The 17,557-nt window shown below is 34.2% G+C and overlaps 1 protein-coding gene across 3 annotated transcripts in view; it reads right to left on the bottom strand.

The window, feature by feature from the left end:
* Positions 1-17,557, bottom strand: part of LOC132719605 (transcription factor AP-2-beta-like) — a 79,121-nt gene that overhangs the window by 40,370 nt on the left and 21,194 nt on the right. The window contains exon 1 of one of the 3 annotated variants that reach the window (XM_060703399.1): positions 14,752-14,872. The exons of the other annotated variants lie outside the window; for them this stretch is intronic. Within the exon in view, the coding sequence (XP_060559382.1) occupies positions 14,752-14,802 (51 nt within the window). The 5' untranslated portion in view covers positions 14,803-14,872. Of the gene's footprint in view, positions 1-14,751; positions 14,873-17,557 lie in introns of those variants that run through there. 3 annotated transcript variants of the gene reach the window in all.

Here is a 17,557-nt window from a genome sequence, read left to right as displayed (position 1 = left end):
AGAAAAAAGGCAAGTACAACAATAATTTAAGCTAGCGAAGATATCATGTTTATAAATACATGCCATTTCTGTACCACGTAATGGAAGATAGCCAAACATCTTCTACAAGTGTTCAATAAAGTCTGTATTTTTATAGAGGTATTCTCGTAAATTTATTTTGTGGAGTTATTTCAAGTTGTATCCATTGTTTTGCTGAATGGCATCCAACCCCAGTGTTAAAATATAATAATATAACAGCGTTATATTCTGTTAACCCAAATGTTAACCCAAATGAACTTATCTCCCTTTTTTGGACATATCTCCCTTTGACATGATGGAAGTCCATATTTAAACTCCTTAGATAAACTTACAATAAAAACATCAATATCTGTATACACTAGTCTATGTAATGAAATCGTATCCATATGACCTTGTGTGACTTAATTGATAATTTATAATAGTCTAAATTCTTGTTTGATTCTTATACGACCCTTTATGTCGATTCGCTGCAACGTCTAAATAAACAGATTTTACAAAATAACCGAATGTGAAGCAGAAGCGTTTTACGTATAATATTCTAATCATCTGGTATCAAATAACGGTCTTGTCCGACAAAACTATAGCATTGTATCGATAGTTCTCGACACCTTTCTTTCATGACGATATTTTTTCATGCTGGGATTTCACGGCGATCACATTAAGTCATGCCGAGAATCCACGGAGAAAATTCGTAATTTTTAAAGACATCAATCGGTGAGAAAGTTTTCTAATTCCGTCATCTAAGATTACACAAATCACCCCGTTTAACATGCCTACCGCTTTGAACATCCGTTTTATACATGTTGTGTAATTAGCAGCTAAAGTAGGTATTTAGGAGTAAATTGGCTCTCACGAGTCCTATTAATTTCAGACGGAATTTATATATGACGCGATGATTCTTTGATGATTGCGTAATCTTGAGAACGAATTCAAATATAACAGAACAATAAACAGTCTCTGCTAAAACGGGTTTTAAAATATGTAATTGAGAGTCTTTAACGTGATTGTCAACACTGCTTATAAATAAATCGTAAATAGACCATTTTAACAGATATATTAATGTGTCGTAGCCTACACCTCTAGCCAAAAGAGCAGTCGGCGGTCTGTTATTTTCTTTAACAGTGACATAATTATATATGACCAGTTAAAAAAAACAACTAAAAAAAACCCTAAAAAACTTCTAGTATTTTTATGGAAAAATTTAAAATCAGAGATACAGCTATCAGTAAATATGCTAACATTCTTTGTCTGGCCAATCCTAATTTTAAGGTTAAATACCACAATCTAATATGGTTAAGAAGAAAAGGGTTACATACCATTAATATTTAAGAGTATTGTTCCCGTTCCTTATGAAAACGAATGGATTAAGTTTCAATAAACTCTTGTCTGGCAGTTTCTGGAATTTTCTTTAAAAGGGATGTAGGCAATAGAAAGTGGATAAGTGATACCACAGACACCCCCCCCCCCCCCTAAAAAAGCACAAAAACACGTTGAGCTTGTGTATATATATGAAGCTTTATTTCACACTCAAATGAACTTTCAACGTTTGATCCTCGTGCTGTTTCCAAGAAAAAAACAAAAACATTATTGGATCCAATCTCATCAATTTAAGCTCGTTTCCATTAAAAAAAATCCATATCAAATGTATATTGTACCGTATATAGCCTCGTTTGCATTACAGAGTCTAAAATATCTGTATCAAATGCATATCGTATTCTATCTAGCCTCGTTTTAATGTTCAGAGACCAAACAATCATATAAAAACATATTGAAGGAACAAAATTCTGTTAAAATGTCTTACAAGGATGGTGTGTGAAATAACACAGCTGCAAAAACTTATATCAGACTCCGCTAGCGAATCGTCCAATATAGGTTTAACAGCTGTATACTCGTCTAGTAGAATTCAATATTGTACTCAACAATGTACATGTATAATAATCTTTTTTATTTTATAGCACGGGTTTATACTCGGTTGTAGAAAGATAGACCTTCATATTTTTCATAAACAAATTACATTTTTTTAATTTGTCCTCTTACTTCAATAGAAAAATGTATCATCGGTATTCAGTTGTTTCTGCTAACACCTATATAGATAACAGCTACTGTAACTTCATTAACAGATAGCGGTAGATAAAAAATCAACGTATTTTTAAATAATCACCGAGAGAACAACGAAAACATGTCTATGATATAATATAGATGTGGTCGCCGGGTGTCCGTATAGTTTCAGTAGGACCTATTGTGTGTCCGGTTAATTCTGTTATATAAACCAACTGGGACATTGTTTAGGATAAGTATCAATTATTTAAAGTGAAAAGACCCAAACACGTTCTATTGGATGATTGTTTCTTTTTTTTTCGGTGGGAATTTTGGACTATTTTTGTTAGTATAGTGGATTTTGGTGTTATGTTTCAAGATGAGACGCACTGGCGACACAGAGCGTAATAATACAATATGGCCGCTAAGCGTTAATCAAGAGTCCATCTCAAAGAGGTGACAATATCCATTTGGTTGTGAAATTTTGACAATAAAATTAATCAAAATGCAGACGGTGAGTAAGATATAGAAACAAAATATAGTAAGTTGAGCACCTGGTTACTTGGAAATTCTGTATACATATATGAGAAAAATAGTGGCAAATTTGGTATCAATATTAACAAAAATGTGTTGAACATACAATGGTTTAATTTGTATTGAAATTTGATAATTATCAGAATTTGGGTTTTGGAAGGGTTAAAAATAAAAGTTGCAAAATTGCGATGTATAACACTTTTTTGACTCGTTATACGTGACCATTAATGTTGCGTTCATCTCATCTATAGACCAACGTGTTCGAGACTGTATGGACCTAACGTAGCATCAGATGGACTTGGATCTGAATGTGTTCCATTCAAAACTTCAAGTATCCAATGGCATAAACGCATTTTAGAAAGGTACAAGTCTGCAACATTTGTTTTTCATCACTCAGTCATTTACACGTAATCAAAGTTCTGATGATGATCAAATTTCAATTAGATGTAAACCATCATGTAGTTTTACATTTCTGCAAATTTTGATATCAAATATGCCAATATTTTGCTTAAATAAGTATACAAAATTCCCTGTAATCAAGTGCGCACTTTATTTTGCAATTCAGTGTTAAACGGGATGATGGGAGGTTATTTATATGAAATATTTATTACACTGTCTACAAATGTGCACAAAGTTTAGCAAGTATCACGTTCAGTATGCATCAATACTTAATGTAGCGTCCGCTACACCCTACCCTAAAATATCTTATATATTTCTAACAATTATGTTAGCAATTTTAACTTAGAATAAATATGTGCTAGTCTGCTAGATAATTATGATGGCTGATTTGGAACGCTTTTGGGCGTCATGTTGTCGCTAGCGACGCATTGTCGGACTTTCGTCTTGTCGTCCTGTCGCTAAAGATGCACGCCAAACGGCCCGCTGTAGTGTGGCGTGTTGTCGCGATGTCACATTGTCGCTCGGCTCAAATCGAAGGATCGGCTTATAAGCCAAGCGACAGGGTGACATTGCAACAACGCACCGCACGTCAATGCGCCGTTTGACGTGCTTCGTTAGAGAAAGGACGACAAGACGGCAGTGCGACAACGCGCCGTTTGGCGCTTATCAATAGCGACAAGACGAAAAGGCGATAACGATATAGGTTGTGTTGTTGCTATCGACAACGCAATCAGCCACCATAGATAATCCACATATGACATTCTGTCATCTTTTATGAATGAGCTGCATACTGGATGACGTCAAATGGTTTAAGATTCTTCTAATATTATAAATTATATCAACTGATATTAAAAACGATAAAATTAAAAACCTGTGGCGTTAGTGTCTTCGAGTTTTATTTTAACATTATATTAAAAGAAAACTATATTAATAAGAACGAAACATATCAATATATGTATTTATTATAGTGCCTTTGTTTTATCGAAGAAAGTATATGTAAAAAAGGACAGCAATTTTCACTGTCAGATTTATACCGGCTATGTATAGTGACAAAACCACGAGTCATGTTAGATGACCCAACATGAGAGCATATGCATGTTGAATATGCACATATATCTTACGTGCACGTTTTGATCTGGCATAAAGATTTCGTGTATCATGTACTTAAAGCACGCAATAATCTACAATGATATATATATTTGATTGTGCTTATCAATTAATATAAGAATATTGTGATTCTTGTTATGAAACTCTATGAGAATAAACTTTTTATGGCGAAAGGCATTTTACCAAGAATATTGAGTGTGGTACATTTATTTTCCAGGAGTATGTCTTTTAATCAATACGAACGATTTTTTCCGGGAATTTATGTTGCGGTGTGGTATAAAATGATGCGCATGTGAAATGAATTATGAAAATTCTATCCAACTTTGAATATGCCAGTGTTGATTACCAATTTTCGGATTTCAAAGCATAACCCTGTCTGTAGAAACACATACTAATAATACGTCTGCAGACATGTCTGCGGACTATTTTATGATATATTGTCTACATACGCCACGATATAATATAATTATTACATCTTTTTACCGTTTATTATTTGTTCAAGCGAACGATGTATAAGTAAGGCCACGCAGTACTTAATATTGTCTTAGACTTTTTTGTTTAACGCTGTCGTAGAAATACAAATACTAATGATGGTTGTTTAATTTCCAGTACAAATGCTCAAACATAGCTTGTAATGAAGTGGCAAATGTACCAAATACATACATTCCAATTATAGTATGGCTTTAACACAGACGCAAGCACATACACACAAAAGAAAAAAATGGCAGCCAATATCAAGTTTCCTTTTATTATTGAACGCTAGTTTCAAATTCACAACCTTTGATACAATTGTTCTTATATTTTATTGTTATAAAAAAAATGAATATGCAACATATACATGTATACATTTACATGAATAGATTATAATGTACTTTGTATGACGAGAGAAAGAAGAATGTATACCTTTTAAAATTTAATAAAATTCGTGTCAAAAGAACTTTTTATATATACAAGAAGCATCAGTCAGTTCGTCTGATATAATTCTAGTACAGATATATTTAAAAACCTGTACACTCACGTAAATCCTGTACAACTCACGTTAAACCTGTACAATCACGTTAAACCCGTACACAGTTATCACGTTTAACCTATACCAATCGCGTTAAACGTGCACAAATCACGTTAAATCTCTATCAATCACGTTTTACCTGTACAAGCACGTTAAACCTTTACCAATCACGTTAAATCTGTAAAATCACGTTAAACCTCTATCAATCACGTTTTACCTGTACAATCACGTTACAACTGTACCGATCACGTTAAGCCTGTACAATCACGTGAAACCTTAACAATCACGTTAAACTTCTACAAGTCACGTTAAACCTGTACAATCACGTTTAACCTCTTCTAATCACATTTTACCTGTACAATCACGTTAAACATGTACAATCATGTTAAATATGTACCGATCACGTTAAACCTGTACAGTCACCAATCACGTTTTCTTGTACAATCACGTTAAACCTTTACAAATCACGTTAAACCTGTACAATCACGTTAAACCTGTACCGATCATGTTAAACTGCTATCAATCACGTTTTACTTGTATAATCACGTTTTACCTTTATAATCACGTTAAACCTGTATAATCACGTTAAACCTGTACCGACCACGTTAAACCTGCACAATCACGTTATGTTCATATTTTTGTGATCGTTTAAAGAATTATTTTCCTGAATTCATTAATAAAACAACAGAATAAAAAGGTCCTTAAACAAAATATTTTCTGCTATTTTCGTAGATTTAGATGATGGTTTCGCGCATACACATTTCACTAGGTCAAAAATCAGTTTTCAATTTTTTGTGCTCAATTGCATGCGTTTATTAAACAATAAAGAATCTACAAATGATAAAGAGCCCAATATAGCAAACGAGAAAATAAATCATATATTATTATTATCAATTATTATGTATATGGATAATATTATATTCTTCTTTATATTCGATTTTATAATAACCTTGCAAATGTAAAGCTGCGTTCTCACTTACTCACGGCAGAGCCCAGGACCATCCCGGTAAGTTTCCGGGACGATCCGGGGTGAAATTATTGTTCCGGTCACACTTACCCCGGCAGCACTACGGTAGTTCCTAACTAACCACCCAGGATGCGCTCCGGATAATGCAGGCAGAGCCCAGGTGAAGCTACGGTTCATGCCGGTGCTTCCCCGGTCGTTCTAGGATGACGCCGGAAGAGCCCCGGTTGACCCGGTAGAACTCTACCGTAGCTCTACCGTAGCTCTACTGGCTATATCATACCCTGGATCATCCCCGGTTTGTGCCGGCAGAGCTACGGTGCTTCTCCGATATAACCCCGGTCGTTCCCAGCAGAGCTAAGGATGAAGCCGGCAAAGCTATACCTTCCTGGATCATTCCGGACCACCCTGGTGATATTAAATATTTTATTCCATCCGGGGTCGAATGCCGAATGTTCCCGGGGCTCTCCCGGGATGTAAGTGAGACTGTAGCTTAAGCCGGGAACATCCGGCATTCGACCCCGGATGGAATAAAATATTTAATAGCACCGGGGTGGTCCGGAATGATCCAGGAAGGTATAGCTTTGCCGGCTTCATCCTTAGCTCTGCCGGGAACGACCGGGGTTATACCGGGGAAGCACCGTGGCTCTGCCGGCACAAACCGGGGATGATCCGGGGTATGATATAGCCGGCAAAGCTACGGTAGAGCCCCGGTATATGCCGGCAGAGCCCCGGTAACTGCAGGCAGAGCCCCGGAGGATAAAGGTAGAGCTACGGTTGATCCCGGTAGAGTCCCGGCAAAGCCCGGATCATTTCAAAAGAATAACGACAATTTGCGATGATTGCACTTGCTTGTATTAAAACCCTTCCCATTTCCCTTCTATCAGGTATGGCATAAGGATTTTTCAGAAAATCATCATGAATTACTATTCTGGAACAATAAATATTATATTAAATAAAAAAAATGTATCAATGTTATCATTTTCGGGCGTTTTCATTCCACCGGGGTTCTACCGGGGCTCTGCCTGGATCGTCCTGGGCTCTGCCGGGGCTCTGCCTGGATCGACCGGGGCTCTGCCTGGGTCAACCGGGGCTCTTCTGGCGTCATCCTGGAACGACCGGGGAAGCACCGGCATGAACCGTAGCTTCACCTGGGCTCTGCCTGGATGATCTGGAGCGCATCCTGGGTAGTTAGTTGGGAACTACCGTAGTGCTGCCGGGGTAAGTGTGACCGCAACAATAATTTCACCCCGGATCGTCCCGGATCATCCCGGTAACTTACCGGGATGGTCCTTGGCTCTGCCGGGAGTAAGTGAGACCGCAGCTTTAACAAAATATTATCTTAATGTATCTATCAAGGAAGTATTTCCATTGAAAATGAAGAGACCTGATCATGGTTGTTCAAAAAAACCCGAGAAGTATTACTTTTTTGATAGTAGAGTGAATTGTATTTTCTACTATGCTATAAAAAATATAAATTACTCAAAAATAGACATAAAAAGATCATTAGTATAATGTGTCTCAGAGTGAAAATTAAGGTTCAACACTGCATTGACAAATAGACATAATTACCCAAACAACTGTAATTTCTTATATTCAATTACACTACGCATGTAATGTATAATGCTGAAACAATGTAGTTTATTATCACTTATAAAAATTGAGATTCCTCGTAGAAAATCTATTGCTCGAACCCAGTTTCAATAGCAAATTTTTGTTCCGCTTACAGTTGAAAGTTAAATGGTAATTATATAAATATACCATATTACAAAAAAAGAAAAATATAGTTTGTTGATTGTAGGTGCATTACTGTCTATAATTGTCTAGTGTGTTAGTATAATCGTGAGCGTTTTCTGTTGATCACTGATTGATAGAGGCGGTAAACTAAAACATTAACGCAATTTCTTAAAGGATTGTTGCATATCAATATACGTTACCTTGCCTACATTATTTTAAAGCTGTTGTCAAAATCGAAGAAAATAAATCTTAGATTTAGATGATACCTTTCAAAGATTAGGACTGAGGAAATCAATTAAAAAAAACGTTAATGTAAACTCTATGTAAAAAACGATTCATTTTGTTTCTTCATTTCGTCATTCAAGATGTTACTTTGCGTTGCTTTCGGCTATCGCTCACGGCGCGATTACGGCCATGCACGGAGAGTTTGCAACCAACTAATTCTTTTTATATTGTTAGGTAGACAGAAAAAAATATTGAATCGAATAAAGTATTTAGTTTTATTTTTCGTTTTTATACATATTGGCTTTGAGTAAATTATATTTCACAAAATATTAGTTAGGCTGAATTACATGTTGTATTTAACATTGTTATTTTCTGAAAAGATGTCAACTTCGAATCTAGTAATGTTGAATTCATATAGTAAAAAATTTAACTGATAATTTCAATTAAACATCTAATCGTAAGTATCATAAGGATTTATGCAATGTCGTCGGCTTCTTTTGGGCTACACGTACATTCAGAAAAAATAAATTTAAATACTAGTATAAAAGTTTTTCCGGAGAAAATTACAAAATTTTTCAAATTGTTTATTTAAAGTAAAAATAGTTAGCAAAGATAATTTGTATGTTTACGGGGCGAATAAAACACATTTTACAGGACCGTTAAAAATAAATCCATTTGATCCCTGAAAGTGGAAGATTAAGGCTGCTATGGTCTATTGTAGAAAAACGTTTAATTTAACAGATCATGGCAAAGTTTGTCGCATATGCGATCACTTGAAATGCATAATTATCATGAAAATCAATGCCTTTCTTATTTATCTAGCTCAAAGAAATTCTTAAAATATCTTTTATACTAAAAAATATGAGAGATCCTTCCAACCGAAGGTGTATTTTTATGTAAAAATGATGTTTTTTTTTATTCAGAAGTTAAAAAATGGATTTCCGTTAATAGGTGTCAAACGAAAGAATCCATTATGATGTACATATCGATCTTCGCTGATCGAGTATCAAATAAAGTTAAAAGGTAGAAGGGGGAATATATCTATTAAGACAAGCTGTATCAGCCGTTTCATATAAACAAGATAAATTTATAACGTCATTAACTTATTTAATATATTTTCTTTTAAATAATAATATCTCCTGAAAATATAAGACATTGATTTTCGGGGATTATTTTCACAAATGTGTTTACAGCAACATAGTACTTATTTTGACACAGCGTTAATATTTCAACAAATTACACTCCGGATCTAATTTTATAGTAGGTACCTTTAAACTTACTTAACTGGCAAAAATTATATTCTGTTTATAATGAAAGTCCTGAAAAGAACTGTAAAAACGTGTATCCTACAGAAAATGGTCATAATTTCTTTAATGTTATCAATTTCTTATATACATGTACATACATATTCTGATTATTATTATTATTATTATTATAATAATAATAATAATAATAATAATAATAATAATAATAATAATAATAATAATAATTATAATAATAATTATAATAATTATGATGATTATAAATGAATAATAATAATAATGTTATTTATTATTATTATTATTATCATTATTATTAATATGACGCCCAAAAGTACTTAGTGGTACGGCCACAAAGGTGACCAGTTAATTTGGGAAAAGTACGCACAAAAAAACAAGTAAAGCTATACAAGGCGTAATGATTTGAAAATAAACATATTAGTATAGTTAAGTATGAACATTAGTAATCCAGACCCAGGAGCTTTATCATCGTTTCTAATGGTTTCCTCCCTTTACAAAAACTCGCTGCATTGGACATTGACAAATGACGTACGCTGTGACCTCTTTATCAATCAACAAGTTCGTTTCTTTTTTGTCATGCAACAGGTGTCTCGTTTAGTCATTGCCCGAGTGACATAAATAATGTAATACACACATAATGGTGCGGCCTAGACTTTATCATTCTAATGACAAAATATACATTACATAATCGGTACAACATATTATCTACACCCGAGCTTTTGTTTTATTATGAACATCTATAAATATCAATATTTGCCTAGCAATACATCTTTTTTCTGTTTAAAACGTTTTCAGTAACGCTAAAACATGAAGGGTGTTTATATTTATAAAACCTAAACATGTATTTTAAAAAGTTCTATGTCACTGATAATTATGCTCAGTTGCAAAAGGAAGTGTGTACCTGGTTACTTGGAAATTCTGTATACATATATGAGAAAAATAGTGGCAAATTTGGTATCAAAATTCGGAAAAATGTGTTGAACATACAATGGTTTAATTTGTATTGAAATTTGATAATTATCAGAATTTTGGTTTTGGAAGGGTTAAAAATAAAAGTTGCAAAATTGAGATGTATAACACTTTTTTGACTCGTTATACGTGACTATTAATGTTGCGTTCATATCAGTGTTTGAGACTGTATGGATCTAACGTAGCATCAGATGGACTTGGATCTGAATGTGTTCCATTCAAAACTTCAAGTATCCAATGGCATAAACGCATTTTAGAAAGGTACAAGTCTGCAACATTTGTTTTTCATCACTCAGTCATTTACACGTAATTACAGTTCTGATAATGATCAAATTTCAATTAAATGTAAACCATCATGTAGTTAATACATTTCTGCAAATTTTGATATCAAATATGCCAATATTTTGCTTAAATAAGTATACAAAATTCAGGTATGTGAAGTTGGCTTGTACATTGTACATCGTAGTTCAGCTAGTAATTCGCCAATATTTGAATTACTAGCTAGTAGATCGGTATTCAGCGTGTAGTTCGGAACAAATACACTAACATACATAATATTTGAATTACTAGCTTGTGGTTGGGTATTCAGCGTGTAGTTCGGAACAAATACACTTACATACATAATATTTGAATTACTAGCTAGTAGATCGGTATTCAGCGTGTAGTTCGGAACAAACACACAAGCATACACAATATTTGAATTACTAGCTAGTAGATCGGTATTCAGCGTGTAGTTCGGAAAAAATACACTTACATACACAATATTTGAATTACTAGCCAGTAGTTGGGTATTCAGCGTGTAGTTCGGAACAAACCCACTTACATACATAATATTTGAATTACTAGCTAGAAGTTGGGTATTCAGCGTGTAGTTCGGACCAAATGCACCAGCATACAAAATATTTGAATAGTTAGTAATTCAAATATTATGTATCTTAGTGTGTTTGTTCCGAACTACACGCTGAATACCCAACTAACAGCTAGTAATTCAATATTATGTATGTAAGTGTGTTTGGTCCGAACTACACGCTGAATACCCAACTAATAGCTATAGTAATTCAATATTATGTATGTTAGTGCGTTTGGTCCGAACTACACGCTGAATACCCAACTACTAGCTAGTAATTCAAAGATTATGTATGTAAGTGTATTTGTTCCGAACTACACGCTGAATATCCAACTACTAGCTAGTAATTCAAATATTGTGTATGTTAGTGTATTTGTTCCGAACTACACGCTGAATACCCAACTACTAGCTAGTAATTCAAATATTATGTATCTTAGTGTGTTTGTTCCGAACTACACGCTGAATACCCAACTAACAGCTAGTAATTCAATATTATGTATGTAAGTGTGTTTGGTCCGAACTACACGCTGAATACCCAACTAATAGCTAGTAATTCAATATTATGTATGTTAGTGCGTTTGGTCCGAACTACACGCTGAATACCCAACTACTAGCTAGTAATTCAAACATTATGTATGTAAGTGTATTTGTTCCGAACTACACGCTGAATACCCAACTACTAGCTAGTAATTCAAATATTGTGTATGTTAGTGTATTTGTTCCGAACTACACGCTGAATACCCAACTACTAGCTAGTAATTCAAATATTGTGTATGTTAGTGTGTTTGTTTCGAACTACACGCTGAATGACCAACTACTAGCTAGTAATTCAAATAGTATGTATCTTAGTGTGTTTGTTTCGAACTACACGCTGAATACCCAACTACTAGCTAGTAATTCAAATATTATGTATGTAAGTGTATTTGTTCCGAACTACACGCTGAATACCCAACTACTAGCTAGTAATTCAAATATTATGTATCTTAGTGTGTTTGTTTCGAACTACACGCTGAATGCCCAAATACTAGCTAGTAATTCAAATAGTATGTATCTTAGTGTGTTTGTTTCGAACTACACGCTGAATGCCCAACTACTAGCTAGTAATTCAAATATTGGCGAATTACTAGCTGAACTACGATGTACAATGTACAAGCCAACTTCACAGACCTACAAAATTCCCTGTAATCAAGTGCGCAATTTATTCTGCATTTATAACGGAGAGTATAATACATTTCGCTCAAAGATATTTATCAACTTTTAGTTCTGGTAATTTTTTTTTTTAATTTCCGAGTACAAAATTAAAAACAGTTTTATAAATAAGTAAATAGCGCGGTTTTTACTGGGCGGCAAAATAAATTTGTCACTATTATGAATGGCAGGCTCGCTAGTGATTTAGTAATTCGGTCCAGAACACTGACACTAAACAAATGGACGCTCGGGAAGTATTAGTTACCCGCCCTTGCAAGGTGTCCAGACGCTTGATTATTTACATTGATCATCCGTTCGACGTGGGCTGTAAACACAAGACCTCTTGACGCCCAGTTTGCAGAAAAGTAAAAGATTCACAGGATATCTGTATCCTTACGCACCCCGGACTATTTGTTTACATAATGATGCAAGAAAAAAATGATCTGGCACGGAAAGGTAATTGATAAGGGATGAAATCCACAAAATCGCTCCAAGGCTAGTGTCAAAGCTGAATATTCTATCATATAAACATTATTGTAAAACACAAACGTTTCCAAAAATCACATCATAATTATCATTAAATAATAGCGTTACTTCAGTAATCAAGCTAAAATCAGTTGAATATTTAATTGATTTCAACTTACATAGATTTATTTTTTACGGTACATTTTGTGGGCTTTAGACGTTAGTATCTAACCATTAAAATTATCTTAGAATCCCATTTAACTTTGTTTATCAAGATTAAACATAAAATAGACAAGGATTTTTAATTACTAATATAAGGTTCATGTATCGCCAATTCTGACTGAGAAATAGTAATATTATCACACAGACACACATATAATGAATGAATCAGAGACATATTATATATGTGTTTTAACGTCTCTGAATGAATGAATGAATAAATAAAAATAAATAAATAAAGAGGACATCATTGGTTTATTAGTCAGTATGTAGAATGAAAAAAGAAGAAATGAATATATAATATATTTTATGAACAAAATTTTAAATTGATAATTTACTAATTGAAAGTAAAGCCTATCAAACTGGCTTATGTATGTAATCATTGGAACTATTCTTACTTAGAATAGCTAAAACGGGTACAAAACGCGTTTTTACTCTCGAAAATATATGGGGTTTTTCTTCGTTTTTTTGCAGAATTATGTATCATCATTTCTAGAATGTTTCTTTATATTTTGAGATTAAAACAGAAAAAAAGTTAAGAGTTGAAAATACGTTTTTATTTTCCGTAAGTGCTTTTAAGTGCGGGAGATTTTCCAGGAAGACATTATTCAGATATTTATTCCAACTCTGAAACATTCGGACCAAATGGCTAACACAGACAAGTTCACCATATTATATAATATATTGCAAACACATTTGTATATTGAAGTTGTTTGTAACATAGTTTGTACAGTATTTATTGTTCTGTTTTATTCTTTTTGTTTATACGCATCCTTTTCCCATTCTATATGTTAAATTCTGCTGAGTTGATGGAGTTTAAATACAGTAAGAAATGTTTAATTAAACTTATTATAAGAGGGAAAAAAATAAGGCCAACATTTTTAAATTCCACGTAAGAAAAAAAATTGCAGTTCTAAATCAATGACAATTAATATTGTTAAGGAGTCGTTAACCTTCGGACATATTCATTGAGATTGTCCAGCATACACATACAGTAGCGTGAGAACTAAAGAGTAAATGTGGGCGGAGTTAAACATACACCAAACGTGTCACCTGCTTGACCCTTTGTTGTAAAAACAACTGCCGTAGGGTGTGTCAATATTGTACGGTGAAATTATCAACGTCAGAACATACATTTTGCAACTGATTCCTTAATGCGGAATATATAGTAAACGATACGTCTAATATAGGTAATCATAAATATAACCACACATTTCATCTAAAAAAATCAGTAATATTTCCAAAACACCCAATTATAGCTTAGATTCCAAAACACCCAACTATAGCTTAGATAAACTGAACGGAAAATATTTACAATGGAAACTGTTAAATTTATACCAATTAAACTTATTTCTAAATATATGATCTCATTGACTGAGGCATCGGATACATGAGTCTTACAACAGTGCTATTCATTATGCAGTTCATGAAGCACCAAGGGCATGTATTTCTATACTACTTTATGCTATTGAATACTATTACACGAAAAAATGAGAACAACATAAAATAATACCCCTAAACGTAAAATTGCCATTAACAGGAAAACATAGATTCCATGGGCAATACGATGCGTCGATTTCTCGAAATGTTGCATTAAAGAGCCACGCAACGCAATTGGTCAAGTAGTTTCAGAAAATGCGACATAATAACACAAATTGCTACAAACTTTTAACATTAAGTTTTTTAGATATAAAATTCCCGGCAGGAAAAATTATTCCTTTTAAGTATAATTACTCTCATTAATAAGGCTTACCATCCATCCTGAAGCCAGCCCATCCATCCATTTATCTACACATCCGCACATTTATAAAACCTGTCTTCCACAGAAAAGCACTTCAACACTTGTATCAGCAACAAATTTCTATTTCACTTGTCAGACTCCCAGCTTTCTACCTCATTTGCATATGCACCGCCTTTATAATTTTATCAATATTCATGTAGAAGGTAAAACCCGCCTACCGCGACGGGAAGTTTAAGGGAGGCTATCAAATTTATGATATTTCCAGTATGGCCCAAATTATGTCCCTTGATGAAAGCTCTGCGAACAGATTGGTTAGCACAACTTGTGCGAAATTTATGACCACTGTGTAACCAACGGCAATGCAAAATTCTTTGATGCAATGAAATTAACATGCATAATACGTGCTAAAACTGTCATATGATATGTAAACACATCAAGCAGATTGGCCTACTGGCATTTTGAGAGAACCCCCTGGTAGAAAACCATGCATCCTCCGTCCTTTAGGGAAATACGCATTATTGTTCTTTTGCATTAATCTAGTTATAACAATAACATATGCATACATATAATTGTAATCATTTTCAATTCATTCTAGTTTCAACGTCCTTTGCGTTTGTTTTTTCCGGGAATTTGAGCACTTTGAGTCTATCTGTTTTTTTTTGTGCAACTATAATTTCATGAACCTAAATTAAATACATGTATCGCATTAATTAAAACAGTGTGTGAGCAACATGTATAAAACACGCTCATTAACTGCACGAAAATCCTTCAAAATGGTGAGTCAAGAAAATATCTTCACATATGAATGGTTTTGCTTTCTAATTTGTATTAATGTTAAGCAACGAAACTCATTTTTACGACTTAAAAGAAGAAAATAATAAATGTAACTACGCGATTTTATACGAGAAATGACTCATTTATTGTTGTTGTTGTTTTAAGAAAGGTAGTAGGGTTTGACCCTGAATTGACTAGCTTGTGATGTGACAGTGAGTACTGGGAGCTTTAATGCAAAACAAACTTGATACATGAAGCTCATTTGTGGCCCGCCACAGGAGGGTGTTTAAAAATGATGTAGGTAACCGCACATCAATGGACACCGTCAACTTGTAGATGTCTGTATGGTGTGACAAAAACGTAACAAAATTAATTAGAAATCACAGTTAAGTTGCCATTGCCACCCTAGAGAGGGCAGAGAGGTTAGCAGATGATGAGTGTAAAAGACAACCTCATAAAAAACAAAGTAAGACACACAAGAGAAGAATCGTTTGAAGGAAAAAGAGAATTATTCAATATTGTTTACACAAAAATAAACGACAAATCTTCAAAGGAAATGTGCCACGAAGACAAACAAAAGTATTGTGTCGGCGAAAAGTCCATGCATTTACGCGCTTGAAAAACAAAATAAGTTTTGTTATTGATCTATACGTTGAGCCTATCAAGTTAGAAAGTATAGGGATACGGAGGCAAAATGCTGATCATATTCCATCAGTTTGATGCGCCAGTACCCCAATCATTTCAAGTTTATTTTTATATAAAGATGGAAATGATTGTCGTCCACTAATAATGAATATATTCACTTATTATCATACAATCAATGGTTTGAAATTAAAAAAAGAAGATATTTTCTGGTCTGTTTTGATAAACTTTTACATAACTTAATACATGTACAAACATTCCTAAATCGAACGATTAATGCAGGAACAAATCAGTGTACAAATGGGGAGAATGAATGACATAAACAGACTTTATAAAGAACAAATTTTATAATGCTATCCGAAAAACAGTGGTGTATAAAACGGATACTAACGGAGACAGACACAATTCACAGCGGCAAGATTACATACCTATTGATTGCCGACCACAAGTGGCACCAAAACCCCTCTTCAGATATTTGATTAGCTACTAAAATAAGAAGATGCATAACAAAAATATACTAAAATAACATAAAAATACACTTAAATATCTTAATTACATCAACGATTATCGTAAAGCAAAAGGTAAAAGTATTATCTACATAGGTATGGCGTTTAAACCAGGAATAAAGTCTCAGGTGAATTTCATATAAATTTACTAAATTAAAACGAGTTCGGTATACATTTGTTTCTTGATAATCGTTGATAAAAGGTGATTAAGTGCGTTTATTTTGCCAAAATTTGTTGCTAAGATTCCAAATAATGCTAGATAGTATGTAATAGTTTGCGCAAATGTTAAAATTATGATCTTGCAAGGCTGATAAGCCATTCGGCTGCTTGTGGGGCGAAAACTTAATAGCTCATTTAAAAAGTACATTGTCAGCTGTCGCGAATGGACTTTACAGGACTGCATACACAATTTTAATATTGTCTAAATTCTCATTTTCCTTCTATTTTTTTAGCTAGCGGATATGTAAATTTTCAGGAAAATGGGAGACCCCTCGAGAGAAGTGAAAATATAATAAAATTTTAAAATGCTTATTTGGGTTGAGTTCGTTCACGAGAGACAACACAAAGTGTGCATTCTCTATGACCCCCTAGCACCGGGTGAATCAGATTTTACTCTAAGACCTCCTAGCACCAGGTGAATCAGACCCCCTAGCACCGGGTGAATCAGATTTTACTCTAAGACCCCCTAGCACCGGTAGAATCAGATTTCTAAGACCCCATAGCACCGGGTGAATCAGAGACCCCCTAGCACCGTGTGAATCAGAGACCCCTAGCACCGGGTGAATCAGATGACCCCCTAGCACCGGGTGAATCTAAGACCCCCTAGCACCGGGTGAATCAGAGACCCCCCTAGCACCGGGTGAAATCAGAGACCCCCTAGCACCGGGTGAATCAGA

This window comes from Ruditapes philippinarum, unplaced genomic scaffold (assembly GCF_026571515.1).
Source record: "Ruditapes philippinarum isolate M1 unplaced genomic scaffold, ASM2657151v2 ctg434_1_1_1_1, whole genome shotgun sequence".
Classification (NCBI taxonomy): Eukaryota; Metazoa; Mollusca; class Bivalvia; order Venerida; family Veneridae; genus Ruditapes; species Ruditapes philippinarum.
Note: the sequence above shows the minus strand (reverse complement) of the source record. Positions and strands in the feature narration are given on the sequence as shown.